This window comes from Siphateles boraxobius, unplaced genomic scaffold (genome assembly GCF_051911475.1).
Source record: "Siphateles boraxobius isolate OS27281-9 unplaced genomic scaffold, OSU_SipBor_1 16, whole genome shotgun sequence".
Taxonomy (NCBI): Eukaryota; Metazoa; Chordata; class Actinopteri; order Cypriniformes; family Leuciscidae; genus Siphateles; species Siphateles boraxobius.
The window spans coordinates 2,128,269-2,145,261 of record NW_027508766.1 but is presented as its reverse complement, the minus strand read 5'-3'; the positions used below and the strand labels follow the sequence as shown (position 1 = coordinate 2,145,261).

General features: G+C 36.7%; 1 protein-coding gene across 11 annotated transcripts in view; it reads left to right on the top strand.

The window, feature by feature from the left end:
- The first annotated feature begins 8,833 nt into the window (after positions 1-8,833).
- arhgef28a (Rho guanine nucleotide exchange factor (GEF) 28a) overlaps positions 8,834-16,993 on the top strand; it is a 96,816-nt gene continuing 88,656 nt past the window's right edge. For 10 of the 11 annotated variants that reach the window (XM_077231086.1, XM_077231082.1, XM_077231081.1 and 7 more), the window contains exons 1-2: positions 8,837-9,035; positions 14,603-14,649. In XM_077231086.1, the coding sequence (XP_077087201.1) occupies positions 14,617-14,649 (33 nt within the window). In that variant the 5' untranslated portion in view covers positions 8,837-9,035; positions 14,603-14,616. Of the gene's footprint in view, positions 9,036-14,602; positions 14,650-16,993 lie in introns of all 11 variants that reach the window. The other variant, XM_077231083.1, reaches the window with a different exon arrangement.

The window sequence follows — 16,993 nt, the reverse complement described above, 5'->3', positions numbered from 1 at the left end:
TTTACTGTTATGACAAGAAGTTCTATAATTTACTTACTTTCTGTTTATACAATTTTTTTTTTTTTTTTGCCTGAATTACATGTGTGCTAACATATAAATGTGTTTATTTGTAGTCAAGCAAAGCTTGCATGACATATCTTCGGTGATGTTTTTGAGTATGTGTGCTCATGAGCTCTTGTCATTTGTTTATTACAAACTATTTGTGTAATTTTGGAATTAGTGGTCACTGGATATGTAATCCTCTATCAAAGCCATTCTCAGAACCAAGTGGAGCAATGCCTAAATATTTATGTAAAATCTGGTCCAAACAAGTGAGTGAAAAGGAAACAAAGTAGACTAGAGTCTGGCCCACTGCAAACCACTGAATATCTATAATAACATTTCCATCCTCTGCTTGGGTACAGTTGAAATGTTCACTGCAATTTGAACAGGCAGCTGTAGTATAAGGAATGTCATGCTTGATGGAAGTTGTGATTGGAAAACGTTTATTTTTTGTCCGATGCATGTTTTATTTTTTTCAGAAATGCTTATGCAGTGTTTTTATTTAGTCAGATTATTGTTCCTTTAGAGTCCTGCATCAAGAAAACAAATGAACTCCATTGTTTTATCCTCACTATCCACTGCTTTTGAAGTTTTTTTTATGATTTCCTATTCCGCTATTGACTGACTCTGCAATCATGCGTTTACAAGGCTGTAGTTTTTCCGTCTGGTTGCACAGTGCTAAACAGATTAGATGGGATATGCTCAATATTTCTACATAACCTAGTTCTGCTTTAGCAGTAGGCCCCATTCACTTTTGTGTTCTCACTTACTCTCTGCCCTGTTGGTACAGATAGACTCCTCTATGGCTAACCCTAAATCTTTAGCCACACACGACAACTGAAAATGCTTTTTAAGTCTAATAATCACTGTTCTTTGTCAAAGTAGCCTACTTTGTAGAAAGTAAATTAAATTAAGGATTTATTTTTATTTTTATAAAATGCTCCTTCTATTTTTCGGTCATTTATCATAGATGTTGAATGTTTCTGTGCATAATTGGATAATTGAATTGTAAACCAAACAACTTTGGGTCACATTTGAGAGAGCAGCGCCCCTCTTTGGTAGTGTATATTATGCTCACCCAGATACTATACCATTAAAAATAACTGTAAAAACTGTGGAAGTGTTCGTGTTGCTAGGCCATTGCCATTGAATACAGCGATGTAATGGACTTTCTTAGCCAAAGCTTTAAGATAATGTAACAATTTCACTGGCTCGGCTTGAACTCTGTGCAGAGAGCTTTTCTGGAATCGCTGAATTGAGGGATCTTAATTCAGCAGCTTGCAGTTCTTGCTTGACTTTGACCCCTCGTGTTTCATGGCTTTAACTCTGTTTGTTTTGAGTTGACTGTGAGACTAATTCACACACATGCCTCCAAAGCTCCAAAGTGGAGATTTCCTAACTCCGTGATTAGGGACTTTTCGGGATGAGCCAGCATTTTAAGCTCTTGTTTAGGACTTAGCCAGCTTATGCTCCACTAATCTTTTTTTTTTTGGCACATGAAGGTCTGCTTCAGTCAAAACTAAGTTTCATCCCAATTCTTATACTGAATCATAATTTTAATGTTACAAATGATTATCATATATGCCCTTTTCAGTTACTGAGCCACACTTTTGCATGCCTTGTTGTTTTACCACCTTGAAAAAGACAAGAGCAAGTGCAGAGAAGATACACTTGCCCCATGAAAATGCCAAGGCTATACACTTTCTATATAACGGCTTGAAAAAAAAAGCATTCCAGAGCTTAATTATACACATTTGACCTGTTTCTGTAATTACCAAGAACAAAATAATAATGCTGATTGAGCCAATGGATTACAAATTCCTTATTAATGACCTTGGACAAATACGAAAGGGTAAAGTTGCATTGTTTGAGTTACAGTACTTAACAGAATAATCAAAACTCTGTTTTGTGTGCTAGGTAGAATTAGAAGTGATTTGAAGAAATGGATTAATCCAAGTAAAAAACAAACAAACAAACAAAAAAAACTTTTATAATCTGTTCCAATACAAACACACATAATGCAGTATTTCTTGTAAACCTTTTTCTGAACTTTTGAGAAGATTAATAGCTAAAAGGTTTGGCTATAGGCACTGACAAAATAAATCAAGGGTGGTTTTAAATTTGCGAAGACTTTGCAAATATATTAAGTGTCATGACCAGGGACAAAAAGCATAAGCAAAAAAATGTAATGTAAGCCATTTAATTATGAATATCCTGTGACATAGTCAGCTTTTGATGATTCTGGTGTCTTGCCTATATTTTTTCATCTTGTCATCTTTTGTTTCAATGTATAAATCATTAAATATCAGCATATGGAAAAGGCTTTGAGACAAAAAAATACACCTTGACAGTAACACCACAAGTTTTTACTTTAATGACGGCCCACATAAGAAAAAAATATTTTGTTTGGTAAACGATCATAATTATGGTATAAAAGCTTAAATTATGACATTAATAAAATAATTATTACGAGATAAATAGTTGAAATTATGATATGAGTCAAAAGTATGAGATAAAATTTTGCTGAGCAAAAAAAAAGAAGAAGTAATTGTGAAATAGTTAAAGATGGAATGGCTTTCCCTGTGGAAACACAAGGTTTAAGTCATAAAATGATCAGAATGATTACACAGAAATATTGGCTCTATTTATTTAAACTGTTCTTGTTGTGGTTTTTACATTTGGTAAAATTTGGTAAAAATGGCATATTTTATGGCATATAGCCTACTAAAATTACTGTATAAATGAATCAAATAATAATACGAAAAGTGTTACATATTGAAAAAGCATAAGAGATTTTGTCAAATGACATTTCATGTGTCATCATAATAGAAAATGATCCCCTATTATCATTGATCCATGGGATTTCTTCTTTTAGCAATTCTCCAGTGACTTCAGATGGAGTTCGGTTGTTGAAAAGTTTCAAGGAGTGTCTTGTGAAGTGTAGCTTTGTAAATGTCCTCCCTGCTGTGCCAATGTAGGGCCCAGGCCAGCGAGAGCCAGAGATCGTTACCTGGCTGGGCCACCAGGAGTGCAGTTTTGGTTACATGGAATGAGAGGGATCTTGTGTTCCCAGACATGCTGTTTTTGCTTTGATGGACACCTGGGTCAAATTTGGAAACACAGAAAACTTTCAGACACACGTCTATGGTAAACAACACCCAAAATTTTATTACAGCATATACAAAATAATGTGAAGAAAAAGGTCTGGCTGTGCACTTGCCAGATTGCCCTGGATATATTATCATTATTATTATTATTTTTTTTTTTTTTACCATAGTAAATTGTAATTTTTGTCTTGTATATTCTCAATTGTAAATAATGATAGTGCTGTTTAAGAACTGATTGACTCACACACTGTTTGTTGGCCAGCTCCCTTTGTCTCTGTGTATTCTGGGATGTGAGAGCGTTACACTGTAAAAAATTATGAACAAAAATTATGATCCATAAGTTATGAGTATTCAGCTTTTTTCTTTACAAGTTATACAAGATTCAACTCATTTAAAGTCAGTTGAACACAATTTAAGTTGAAATGACTTAAACATCCAAGATGATTGTACTTAAAAATTTAAAGGGGTCATTAGATGCAAAATTCACTTTTATATTGTGTTTGCATACACATGTGTCTTTGCAGTGTGTGGACACAACCACCATACAATGAAAAAAATCCACTCGCTCCTTTTTTTTTTAATCCTCAAAAAGTCTAAACGCTCTCAATAATTAGGCTGTTTGGATTTCTGAGCGCTATGATGTCATAATGCTCATGCTCCGCCCACGACCACAGAGAGACTGTTGATATTAGCATATTTCTCCTAAAGAATCATACCCACTTGTGGAAAATGAGTATCCGATGACCCCTTTAAGGCAGCCACTTTTTATTTATTAATAAATTTTTATAAAAATTTTACAGTGTAGAGGCTGATGAGAGATTGGGGATCTGTCATTCAGGGCTGATGATGTGACTAAACCCAGAGCCAAAGCGGGCAGCAGTGGGAGAGTTGCCTGATGAATAGGCTGATAACGTGAGACCCTAGTGGACACCCTTGCATGTTCTTCCGGTCAATAGGATTTCTCCTTTATTCAGAATTCGTGCTGAAACTTTTGTGGCCAATCTTTTCTCGGGTCCCCTGCTGTTCTTCACAGCAAGGATGTGAACCATGATGTAATCTGACCTCTCTCATAGAGTGAGGGAGTCAAACAGAAAGACATTGTGATGGAGGGGGGCAAGGGTTGTTGATGTTTTTGTTTGTTTGTTTGTTTGTTGGTGTTGTTTGTGCATTTGCTAATGAGAGAGATCAGAGGGTTAAAGGCACTTTTTGGGTCACGGCCCAGCTTCAGTCCACAGGAAGGATGGTGGTTAGCTCTGTGGGAGATTTCCTCCCTTCCACCTCATGCAGTGACTGTCCGGTTACATTAATGTTGACTATTAATTTTCATGTGAGCCCAAGATCGTATCGCAAATCAGAGCATGGCTTAGATTCGATTCATGTAAAAAATTTGGAAACATAATTGTTTTGTATACGTTTTTGAAAGAAGTCTCTTATGCTTTCCAAGGCTGCATTTATTTAATCAAAAATACAGTAAAAACAGTAATATTATGAAATATTATTACCATTTAAAATGTTTTTTTTATAGTTAAATTACATTTAAAATGTTTTATTCGTATGATGCAAAGTAGAATTTTCAGCATCATTACTCCAGTCTTTATAGTGTCACATGATCCTTCAGAAATCATTATGATGATTTGATGGTCAAGACATTTTTTTTATCAATTGGTGCTTAACATTTTTGTGGAAACAATACCTTTCAAACATTAGTGGTAAGATTAAAAAAGAAATGAATCAATTAATTAATTAAAGATGCATTAAATCAAAAGTGACAGTTAAGACACATATAATGTAAAAAGATTTATATTTAATAAATGTTTTAATAAGTGTAATAGATAAATGTAATAAATGTGAATAAATGCTTTTCGTTTAACTTTCTATTCATCAAAGAATCCTGAGAAAAGTATCACCATTTCCACAAAAATAAAGCAGCACAACTGTTTTCACCATTGATAATTATAAGAAATGTTTCATGAGCATCAGCATTAGAATGTTTTCTGAAGGATCATGTGACACTGTAGACTGGAGTAATGATGCTGAAAATTCTAACACAGGAATAAATCACAGGAATAAATTAGATTTTAAAATTTTAATATTTCACAATCCATTTTTTTCTGTATTTTTGACCAAATAAATGGAGCATGGTGAACATAAGAGACTGCTTTCAAACATTAAGAAATTTTAATTTTTCCAAATTTTTGACAGGTTGTCAACCCATAAATTCTTGCTTTTTATCCATGGCCACTTAAAGGTCACAGTATAGCCTATGTCAACAGTGATTTTTAACAAACATCTCTCTGCAGCTTCAGATAATTCCAAATAACGTCTGACAACTGTTAATTACCTCTGCTTAATTAACTGAGATTTGTGAGATGTCTATAGTATAGTTCTGTCAAACAAAGTTGTTTGAGTAAATAAATGCAAGAATGGGTTATAAGACATGATTTGTAGAATAAAATTTCCCCCTTGCTGTGTTTATATTTACTTCTATGTATATATTTCACACAAATTTTGTTGCTTCATCATTATTTATTTAAAAGATGTCCACCCTTCGTTTCTTGTTATGTGGGCTAAAAAAAGGCTACTTTGTCTTCTCTGGTCTCAAATGGTTTCACTCAGTGCAACGGATGCATTGTGCAGTGATGTCCAGAAGGTGGCGATGTAAACTCATTATATTCAGTGCCTGAAATCATAACAGGAGGTTTAAAGTCCCCTGCCTGTACTCAATAATTGTATTCTTAAAACTCATCGTTGATCACCACAATTCCATATTTAAACGTTTTTTCCTTGAAAAAAATTCTTCATGACTTAAAATAGCTTGAATGTTACTCTACACCCTTGCCTCATTTAATATACGGGGTTCTATGAATATGCAAATCAGCCCCCTGTCCACTCACTCGCACCAGCTCAGAGATCCACTCGTTGAGGATCACATGTTGAGATGATTGGTAGTTTGGTAGTTTGTGACGTCAGAAACACCAGCGATTTCAAACCGCGTTTTTGAGACTGTCTTTGGTTCACTGCAGTTTTAAGGAGAAAATACTCAGCAATGGTGTTGACTTATGAATTTGTATATGGTTTGTCTGAAAGCATATTAAAACACCACATAGACATAAACAACATTATAAGCTTGATTTTCACCACAGGGGGACTTTAATAACTGGAGCAATCTGTTTTAAAATAAATCAAAACAATTTTCAGTAGGTCTACAACAAATAGGCTGACATTTTCTATGACAAATTACTTCTTTGTTATTTTATTCTGTCTTTTTGTTTGCCTTGAAAAATCACGGCATTGAATGAGAATTAAATAGCCTAACAATTGTTATTGACACAGAAATCAACCAGTGGTTCACAGAGAAGCAGAAAGATGAACACGCTTCGAACAGACACAATTGTCCTCCTTTTACTTACTTATTTAAGGCATACACATTTGAAGTCTTTTTAACAAACATTAGGGAGCACCACAGTGTCCATCTGTATTTTGACTTATTTATGGTCAAATATTACTCAGTTACAAGTAAAAGTTGTAAAGACCAAATTTTACTTAAAGCTACAATATGTAATTTTTTTTGGCCGCTAGGGGTCGCTAACCTCTTACAATAACAAAGGCGCACATTGATGACGCAGTGAATAAGCGGAATCATGGAATGTTAGAACATTAGAATGCCGATGAATCTAATAAGGTTTATGGGAAATAATGTTTATGGATGAGTGTTTTTTACCACATGACTGTGGTATGAAGCAGGTCGCGATTCCTAATGAGACATATTCGAGTGCCACGGATATAAAGGAATGAGGAGGACATTTAATTTTACCGAACTACCTGCAAGTGCTATATTAATACACAAACTGGTCAGTTTATGTAATAAATTAAAATTGTGAGGTAACAGCGCTGTTTCACTTGGTCCACTATCATACTAAACTGCATTTGAGTGAGTTGAAAGTTATAATGTTATTCTATGTGTTAGTTTGTTGGCTGTATGAGACTAGCAGTAAGCTAGATCAACGTTAGAATAACATACTGATCATATTCTAACATTTCATCATGTTGAACTATATAATATTGATTCATTTTATGTACATTTGCTCACCTGTCTAATAAAGTACATGCAAGAGTGGCATCTCTGTCAAGTTGCAGTTTGTCATGGACGTGGCTCTCGGCATCTCAAAAACACCACGCCGATATTGATCCTCGATATATCTCTCCTTTTGTCCTAAAGTCTGCTTGCCATGGTCCATAATGTTTCAACGAAACAACAGTGTGCCACTAGACGTAACACAGTTGTCCACGTCTGTCAACATGGTTACTATGGCAGTACAAGCAGAAGCCAGGGATAATGCGGATATTACGTCATTGACAGATAGGCGGCGAGTGACAAGGGACGAGCACTATTTAAAATAGTTAATTTCTCTGAATTTACAAATTCTTGGAAACATTTAGGATAATGTAAGTACACAATTGAAAGAAATGTATAACACTGTGCAAGTGGTTTTTGGATATTTTGATACACAATTCTTACATATTGTACCTTTAATACATTAACTAATGTTAACAAATGAGACCTTATTGTAAAGTGTTACTGTATTTCACTATATTGCTTCTATTTTCAGGATAATTTAGCATCTTCTTCCAGCTTGGCACTGATCGACCACTAGGTGGTACTCTACTTGTAAATAGTTGAAGCACAGACTCTTAACCTCTGCTGGGTTTTTCGTAAAATTCTGTCTGTGATCCTTGGACTGAGTCCAGCCTATTGAAGAACAGACAGGAAGGGTGGGCACACTGATTGACTTCCTCTCCATTTCCTGTTCAATTGCCTGGGGCACTTTAGGTAAACCAATCCTCTGACTTTAGGAATGACGCTTCTTGGCATGTCTTTTTTTAATCTATAGCCTAACAACCAGGCAGAGTAGGTGTTAGATGATTTAGGATTTACGTGTGAAATGGTTGTATCCTTGTTCACGAGTGTGTTAACAGGATTTTTGTTATTTAACATGGATCATATCTGGCTTAAACAGAGAGGTTACTTTCAACTGTGGTCTCCACCATGGCTTGGTCCTAAAAACAGCATGTAATAGAAGGGAACAATTATAAGCCTACTATTCTTTGTTTTTTTTAGCTACTATTTTATGTTCTTTACCTACTATTTGATGTGTGACCCCTTTTTGCTTCACCAATTTTTATATTTTGTTTTTTAAAAGGCATTAAAAATGTACATGTATCCTATGCCATGTAATTGCCAAGACATGTTATTAAGGACAAGGAGCATACTTTTAAAAACATTATTATTAATACTATTAGCACATTTATACATGTTTATTCATGAATAATAATGACATACAAAGCCTAATGCATACATTTAGTTTGTAGCCTACTATAATTATACAAAATGTGATTGTAACATGCCTGAATACAAGTAAGGATTAAAAAATCTTAGGTAAACCAGCCTGAGACAATGTATGGTCCCTAAACAATTGAGTGTCCTGCTCCTGTTGCAATTTTATATATTTTATTTTTCCTATTTGAATGTACGAGTCCTACTATGACGAAGGTTTATCTCTTTATACTGATGTTGCTTGGTTACATTTCAGCAGGGTCCAGTCAAGTGTCCTACTTAATATTCATGAGCCCACCCCTCGTCGTAGTAGGATTAGTTAATGTGCTCTTTGGTGGGCAGGGCCATCATCACACGCGGCGGGTGTTGAAGAGAGTGAGCAACGATGGTGCATCCACAACCCCTGTGTGTCCATTCAAAACATTCGGCAGTGTACAAGTGCATGTCACGCACACGGATGTACCGGCCGTGAGTCAGTCACGATACTTTGTAGAAGAAGTTTGAAAGCTTTACCTTTGGCAGTTGAAGAGAATACACTCGTATGGAGTGAGGTAAGAGTTCTCGCATGTCTTGTTGTACAGGTGTGGATGCATTTACATTAAAGTGCGGGGATGTCATTTTTCCGCCGGTTTAAAAACGGATTTTTTTATTGTCTTCGAATATTGATGTAAATGTTTTGGAATTGCTGCGAAGTTTTGTCCGGAAAAAGAAGCGCCTGTGAAAGCTGTCATTGTTTGTAGTCAGTTGATTGGGAACTGGAGCGCACTGTAAATGTTGTCAGCATTATTACAACATCTTTGTTTACATACATTTAACTTGTCACAATAATTTCTGCCATTTCTACTCTAGTTTATTTAAAGTGGTGGGAAAAGGTACAATTCATTTTTCACCACAGGTTGTAACTTTAAGTTTTCAATTGTACTTGTTTTATAGTGTAGTTTTTTTAAATGTCAATTTTTAGGCAACACGGTGTGTTTGCTATTCATATTACTGCAATTAATGACAATTAGCAGTAGCAATGACTGTGTTTACATGCACAAAATGTTCTGGTGTTATATTATGATTATTGAAACGTCATTATCTGATAGACTGCCAATATAGGATTGACTGATTTAGGCATCTTAATTAGACAGCTGGTATATGTCTGTTTGTTTTAATTTCATATACAATCGAATATCCACCATAATTAGACATTAATTTATCTGTTCGTGTCCACACAAAGATAATTTGCGAAACGTTGACCTAGCACTTTTTTGAAGCAAGGAGACTCAGTAGTTTTTTAAGTAACATTTGTTATGCAAACTCATAACAGTGGAAACTATTGGGAGATCAAGGGAGGCTGTGGGTAACTAAGTAGATGGTATTACCCCTAGTTCTGCAAAACATCTTGTGAGATTTACATGCAATATTCATATCCTGGTTTTATTTGGAGCCCTGCAGTGACTTTAACCCAAAACCTACTTATATCTCTTGCCCTAACCTTTAAATGTGAATTAGTAGGTAGAATAAACTAACATAAATTGTGACCCAGAGTATTGTGGCTGTGTAGCAAGCAGAGCTGTCATCAAAAGTGTTTTAAGCACTTGATTGTACAATGTTGGGGTTGCAGCCATTATTATGTTTACAGCAATCTCCTTGAGGCTAGTGGATGTATCAGAGCCAAACTGGAGGGCGCAGAGAGAAAAGGGGACAAGGGCATTGTGTCCTGTTAATCAGGAGGAGTGATTTTGACTTCCTCCTTCCCCTGTTGTTTACTGCATGAATGGCATGGCCCGAGAGAGTCCCAGCCCTTACTTTCAGGCCAGAGAAAGAGACATAGGAGGGTCTGGCATGAAAGGCACTTTGAAGTGCGCTCCTCATCAGTCTTTGTCTCTCTTCTTTGCTCTGTTGAATACTGAGCAAACAGGGGCAACAAAAGAAAGCTTCACGGGCCTATAGGGTAGCTAGCGAATCCCACAAGACTAATGTTAGTCTAGTCATATTTTAGGCTGTTTAACAGAAAATCTAATTTTACATGAATTTTCCCAGTTGAAGACAAGTTAAGCTCAGTCAACAGTGTTTGTGTGGCATAATGTTGATTACCATAAATAATTTCACTTGGTATTTTCTTAAAAATCGAGGTTATGGTGTGGCACTTACAATCAAAGTGAATTGGACTTCTTGGGATTTTGGGAAGGATTTAAAAATATAAATGTTAAGCTTGGCAGTTTTGTAAAAGCACTTAAGGCCTTGTTTCACAGACAGGGTTTAGATTAAGCCAGGATTTGGCCTTAGTTCAATTAAGGCAGTTAAGTAGCTTTTATAAACGTGCCTTGGAGAAAAAAAAAAACTAGTGTTACTAGTGTGCATCTTGAGACAAAACAACGGCACATGCGTATTTTAAAATATGTCTGTGCAAGATGCTTTCAGTTAAAACAGCTCAAACATGCATTTTAGTCTAGGACTTTGATAGTATAGGTCTGTGAAACCGTTTTTTTTTTTTTTTTACTTTGAAATAGCTTTTTTATATTTTCTGTTTGATTTTAGTCTAAGTTTTAGTAATTTGTATTTATTTATTCATTTTTATTCCTATATAGCTTTAGTTTAGTTTAAAAAAAATTTTTTTTTTAGTTAAAGATCACAACACTGTTCTGAACTTGAAAAGCCAGATCTAAAATACACTCACTGATTCATTCCTTGGCACTGGGAACCAAACTTTTAAAAGTTTTTGCGAACGTTTCACTCTGTCACCACTTTAGTTATATTTCGAAAACCTCATATTTTTTTCTTTGCCACCATTTTGACCTGATAAAGGTTGTAATTGTGATGGATTCAATGTTACACAGAGTGATACAGAAGACATCTGGCATGTGTCAGTAAACTGCAGGTGGAATCTGAGCACGTCTGGCTGAAGTCAGCTTGATTTCACCCAGAGAAATTGAAGCAGACAAGGGTCACTCAGGGCAAAGTCTCTCTCTCTCTCTCTCTCTCTCTCTCTCTCTCTCTCTCTCTCTCTCTCTCTCTCTCTCTCTCTCTCTCTCTCTATCCCTCTCTCCCTCTCTCTCTCTCTCTCTCCCCTTTTCTCTGTGTCTCTCTCTGTCTTTCTCTTGCTCACTCACTGTTTGTGTTTTTTCTCTCTGCTGTCTTTTGCTCTGTCTTGTTCATTCGGTTTGTCTCTTAATTTTTAGAGATAGATAGTTTTGTGAAATCTATTTATTGTGTCTGTGTTTGTTTTAAGAGCGGTCCGTTTAGCTAGTACTGTGAAGTCGACCTTTAATTCATACTTAGGGTGTGGCAATTATACCATAAAAGCCCTGATAACACTCCAAACCCCTTTAATGCCTTCCAGGTAAAACTGAATCTGCCTGTGCATGCTAGAGAGAGTACGGTATCATTGTTTTTCCTAATAAAACGAAGAAAAACCCACATATGAGTAACTAGTAAGCCTCAAAGTCGTCAAAAAGCATAATTTCATATAGTGGACTCCGGTGCACCTGTTGGATTTTTGCTGTTTAGACACAGAAAAGATATTATTTCACAGCAGTGTTTAAGGCCTGACTGGTTGGGATTGTGTAACAGAAGCTCAGTCTCTATCTAAAGGTTGATCAGAGTCGATGAGTCTCTGAGCTTCAGGGAAAACCATTGGACAACCATCTCTGTTTCTCTCTTGGCCTTGTGTTTTCCTTATGTACTCATGATTTCCTTATGTACTCATTCATTATTAAACAAATAACATACATTTGGAATGTTGGTCTCTGTCTAACTATGCAGTATATATGGTTTCTGTCTCGCAGTGTGTTTGTGTGTGTAGGCGTTAATGGATCTGTAGGCTGTATTGAGTTACATGTGACGCCATCGTCCCATGAAAAGTCACCCACTATGCCAGCGTTTGTGTGACAACAACAAACAGGATTCTTGTTTTGAAATGTCTCACACATACACTTTCCTTTGAGATTCGCACCAAATTATTTATGTGATGTAGAAAACTAATGTCTGAAACACAACATTGTGACCTTGACCAAACAAAAACCCTACCATTAACTCTTAAAAATGAAGACTGCTGGTAGAAACTAGTAGGGCTTGATAGCCTGATGCTATTAGAGGAATATTGTCATTAAAGACTATTAATTTATAGCCTATATTTCTAGCCATTTAAAGCCTTTAGCTTGGCTTATGAATTACATCATCACTGCAGCCAGGGGTTAAATTGGGATTTATTATGTGTGGGTACTCTCCCTAAGGGGGGCCGGGGGTATGCCCAACCCGGGAATAAAATTAAAAATAAACCATTAAATGGCACTTTCTGGAGAGTTTTGTGCAAAGAAATGGAGATATTGAGTATCATATGATATGTGAAAAACTGCAAGGGTAATAGCATATACTTTGCATTGTTGTAATATCAACAGGTATTAGGACATTTAGCATTTACATTACTGTTAATCAGTCATTACTTGATAACACATTGTATTACCTTGTTATAATATAGTGACCCATAGCTACAATGTGCCAAACATAATGTGCCACACGAAGTGCAGCATATGACAGTAGCAACAGCTGAGAAGATTTGGGTCTGTGCATGGTGACTAGGTCCACCTCACACAAACTTCCTTCACCCATTCTCTCTCTTTATTACAACACACACACACAGTATGCACAAGTCACAAAAATAAAATCAATCCATCCTTGTGGAAAGGTTGCTTGGTAAAAGTAGGTCTAGCAAGTCAATATTTCTGTTATTCACACAGATCAAATACAAATATGCTGACTGAATAGATTGCTAGTTTATTTTGAGTAGCCAGCTAGCAGTTCTCTTGGCAGTTTGCTGATAATCCGGAGTCTGAAGTAAAATGCTCAAAACATCTCCTGAGAAAAGTCACATGGTCAACCTAGTCTTGGTTATTTAATTTTGATTTCGTCTTCTTTTCCTTTCCTTACCTTGTCATTCAAGGCCAGGGCAGTTTTTGTACATTTCTGGAACTTTAGGGCGCTTCCACATCCCGAGCAACTATGGATCTCCCAGGAATATTCATTATTGCTGCGTACATTTATCCTTGTCACTAGATCAGGCTAATGCGCACGCGCGAGCGGTGTCATGGTCGACTGACAACAGCTGAACAAGAATACGGCCGTGTTCCGATTGTTCTCATCTCAGCTCCGCCGAGACAAAATAGACATGCCATTTCAAAAATCTTTCATTTATTGTCAGAAATATGTTTTCAAAAGCATCACTTTCATCAAATTTTATGTGACATAATTTCCAGTAGGCAACTGACTCCAAACAGGCCTATCAGGTCACAAACGGGCAGGCTTATGTGCCGGGGCTGAGCCCGAGCCCCGGCCCAATTTGAACCACTGACTGCAGCACTCTAAACGCTCTAAAGAGATTTTTTAAATATAAAAAATTAAAGGGATATTTCATTGAAAAAAAAAACTATTTTAAGTTCAAAATTTAACATGTTCACAGCTTACTCAATGGATAAAAGAACAATTTAACCAATTTTAGTTAAAGCATGTTGATGTATCGCCTATCAGGCTCAGCTCTCCAACCTGTTGACTGCAAGCGAGAACATGGCAGCAGTGCTCGGGCTGAGAGCAAGCTAGACAGAGAGAGGGCTGCGTTTTGATGGAAGCTGTGTTCTGACATTTGGAGGATCAAAAGATTAAGCCCTCTGTTGTCTGCACAGCCATGTGAACATGTCCCAATTAAAAGGCAAGGTATTTGTTCCCATCCTTCTCTGAGGATTTGGCCTAATTAAAAGAGAAGTCAGGTGACTCAATGAGTCAGCGAAATAAAATCCTTGTGATTGTCCTTCTTTTTCATATTTGCTTGATTCTCTATGACTCGCCATTATGGACAGTGCAAACAATGTCAAATGCTCTTCTCTTGGCCTTTTTGTTCCTTGTGTAGGCTACTTTCTCTGTGCCAGTGTTCAGTTAAATGTCATGTTTTGTTTTTGTGATGAATAGATGAACTGGGATCTTGTGCAGCACTTACATGTGAGGGGGCTGTTCTGCTCATATATGCTTATTTCTACAGCTGTGTTTGGTTTAAGGTGGCGTGTGTGTGTGTGTGTGTGTGTGTGTGTGTGTGTGTGTGTCTGTCTTTGCTGTGTATTATACATGTTCTTTCTCCTTTCAGGTGCTGCTGCTATAATGGAGCTCAGCAGGGGAGAGGTGCCACTTTATGTGAGTCTGACAGAACAATTTTCATTTTATTCCATTTTTCTTTCTCTCACCCTCTTAATCTGTGTTTTTCCTGATGTCATGTTTCTTTCTTTATAACTTAACTCTTTTAATGTTAATTTTACCCTTTCATTCCTTGATTCCTTGTTCTTTCAGGATCTGTCCTTTTATTCGTCTGGGTGCCAAATTACAAAACTCATTTACTGAAGACTTTAGTGTATGACTGTGCATGAGAGAGAAACTATTCTGGTCATTTTATGGACAGTGTCATTCATAACCAACCGTGTTTGCATTGTGTTTAAAACATCAGAGATAACAAGAATGAAAGTTTAACAAATGATATGGTACAGTTTGTGTTTTTAGTTGTTCATTACCTTAGACTTGTGAATGTTAGTGATGTTTCGTTCATTTTGAACGAATCTTTAATATGACTCGCGACTACCGAGTTGTCTCAGAGAGTGATTCGTTCATTTTGTGTTGACCGTAGAGATGCACCGATTGATCGGCTGGTGATCGGAATCGGCCGATTTTCACATGATCGGCCATGATCGGCGACCGGCCGGTCAGTCTGACATATGCCGATTTTTTTTTGCCGGTCAACTTCACTCGGGCGCCACATGATTAACATCGCGCAAAATCAGCATCACACAGAACGCACATGTAGGAAACCTCGTGAATTATGGCCGTTTCACACGCAAGCGTGAGCAGCGCAGGGGTTTTTTTCCCCCGGCGTGCATGTTTATCAATGAGTGCATTCACACCGAGAGCAGGAGCAGCGCGTGAGCGTTGAGCAGGAGCGTTGCGTGAGCAGCAGTGAAGCGGGGTTTCGGGACAGAGTCTATTTTTGCTGCACTGCTCGCGCTCAATTAAAGTGATTGTTTAGCCTGGCTGGACATGTGGCAGACGAGAAGAACGGTTTGCGAAATAAAACTTGCCATTGATGTACAAGTGATTGCAAAAGGCTGTCTGTGTGTTTTGAGAAACATCTTTATACTGCAAGGCTATATTTATTTTATTTTTATTTGCTATTTATATATTATTTTATTGCCATTACCTGTTTTCATACAGACCTTTAGTTTCGTAAATAAGTAAATATATCACTTTTTTTTAGTTGAATATATGGAAATGAAAATGGTTCTTCCATACCATAACACTGCATTTAGTATGTGTTAATTTCCCACACCAGGAGTAATAATTTATATAGTTTTATTTTATTTAATTTGTTCAAAAAATTTTCTATGTAAAATGTTCTATTAAAGAAAAGATAGAAAATAAATATTTTTGTTTGCTGTAAAGTGGTTAGAAAAAATGAAATCGGAATTGGCTAAAATCGGTATCGGCAGGCCAAATTCATGAAAAATCGGAAATCGGAATCGGCCTAGAAAATTGTAATTGGTGCATCTCTAGTTGACCGCGCATGCGCGCAACATCGCATAGGGTACATGAAGTCACGACAGAAATTAATAGTTAATCTTTCTCGAGTCTTCGGGTTCGGGACGGGTCAGAGTCTTTTGTTCTTCCAGTCAGTCCCATAGAGACTATGCTGTCAGTACCGGAAAGAGAAATTATCAGTTCGTCTGGTTCGGGTTCCGCCGGGTCCGAGTCTTTCGTTCTTCCTGTCAGTCCCATAGAGATTATGCTGTCAGTACTGGAAAGAGAAATGATTAGTTCATCTCTTTGGTTTCGAGTTGTTCGTTCTTCAAGTCAGACTCACAAATATAGCACTTTGGAGAAACAGAAATGATTAGTTCATCTTGAGTCCTTCGCTGTTTTGTTACGTGACAGCTGGTATCTCGCATCAAATAAAACATTCGTATTATTGACTGCGTCTGAATGTTATAATTATAAAAAAATTATATTCTGCTGAAATGAATGAAATGACTTGAAAAAAGATTCGTTCATTTTGCTGAACGAGACTCAAAGATCTGAGTCAGTAAAATGATCCGAACTTCCCACCACTAGTGAATGTGCCTTTCTATATGCAAACAGCTGTCATGTCTTAAAGGGATGGTTCACCCAAAAGTTAACATTCTGTCATCAATGATGTTCATTATATCGATCAAAAAAACAAAAAACAAATTTAATATTAATTTTGATATTCCATTATTTACTCAGCCTTACCCCTTTTGTAAATTATGCCCCCCCCCCCCTTTAACTGGCTGTTAAAGTCGCCATTATATCGAAATGGAAGTGTTTTGGCTTTTAGTATGAATATGTTAGCCTTACTTGATGGCTGCTCTGTCAAGTCTTTGTCGTCGGTTAGGAACCTGGGTGTGCTCTTTGATGCCAATCTTTCATTTGAAAGTCACGTGTCCAGTATCTGTAAAACCGCATTTTTCCATCTTAA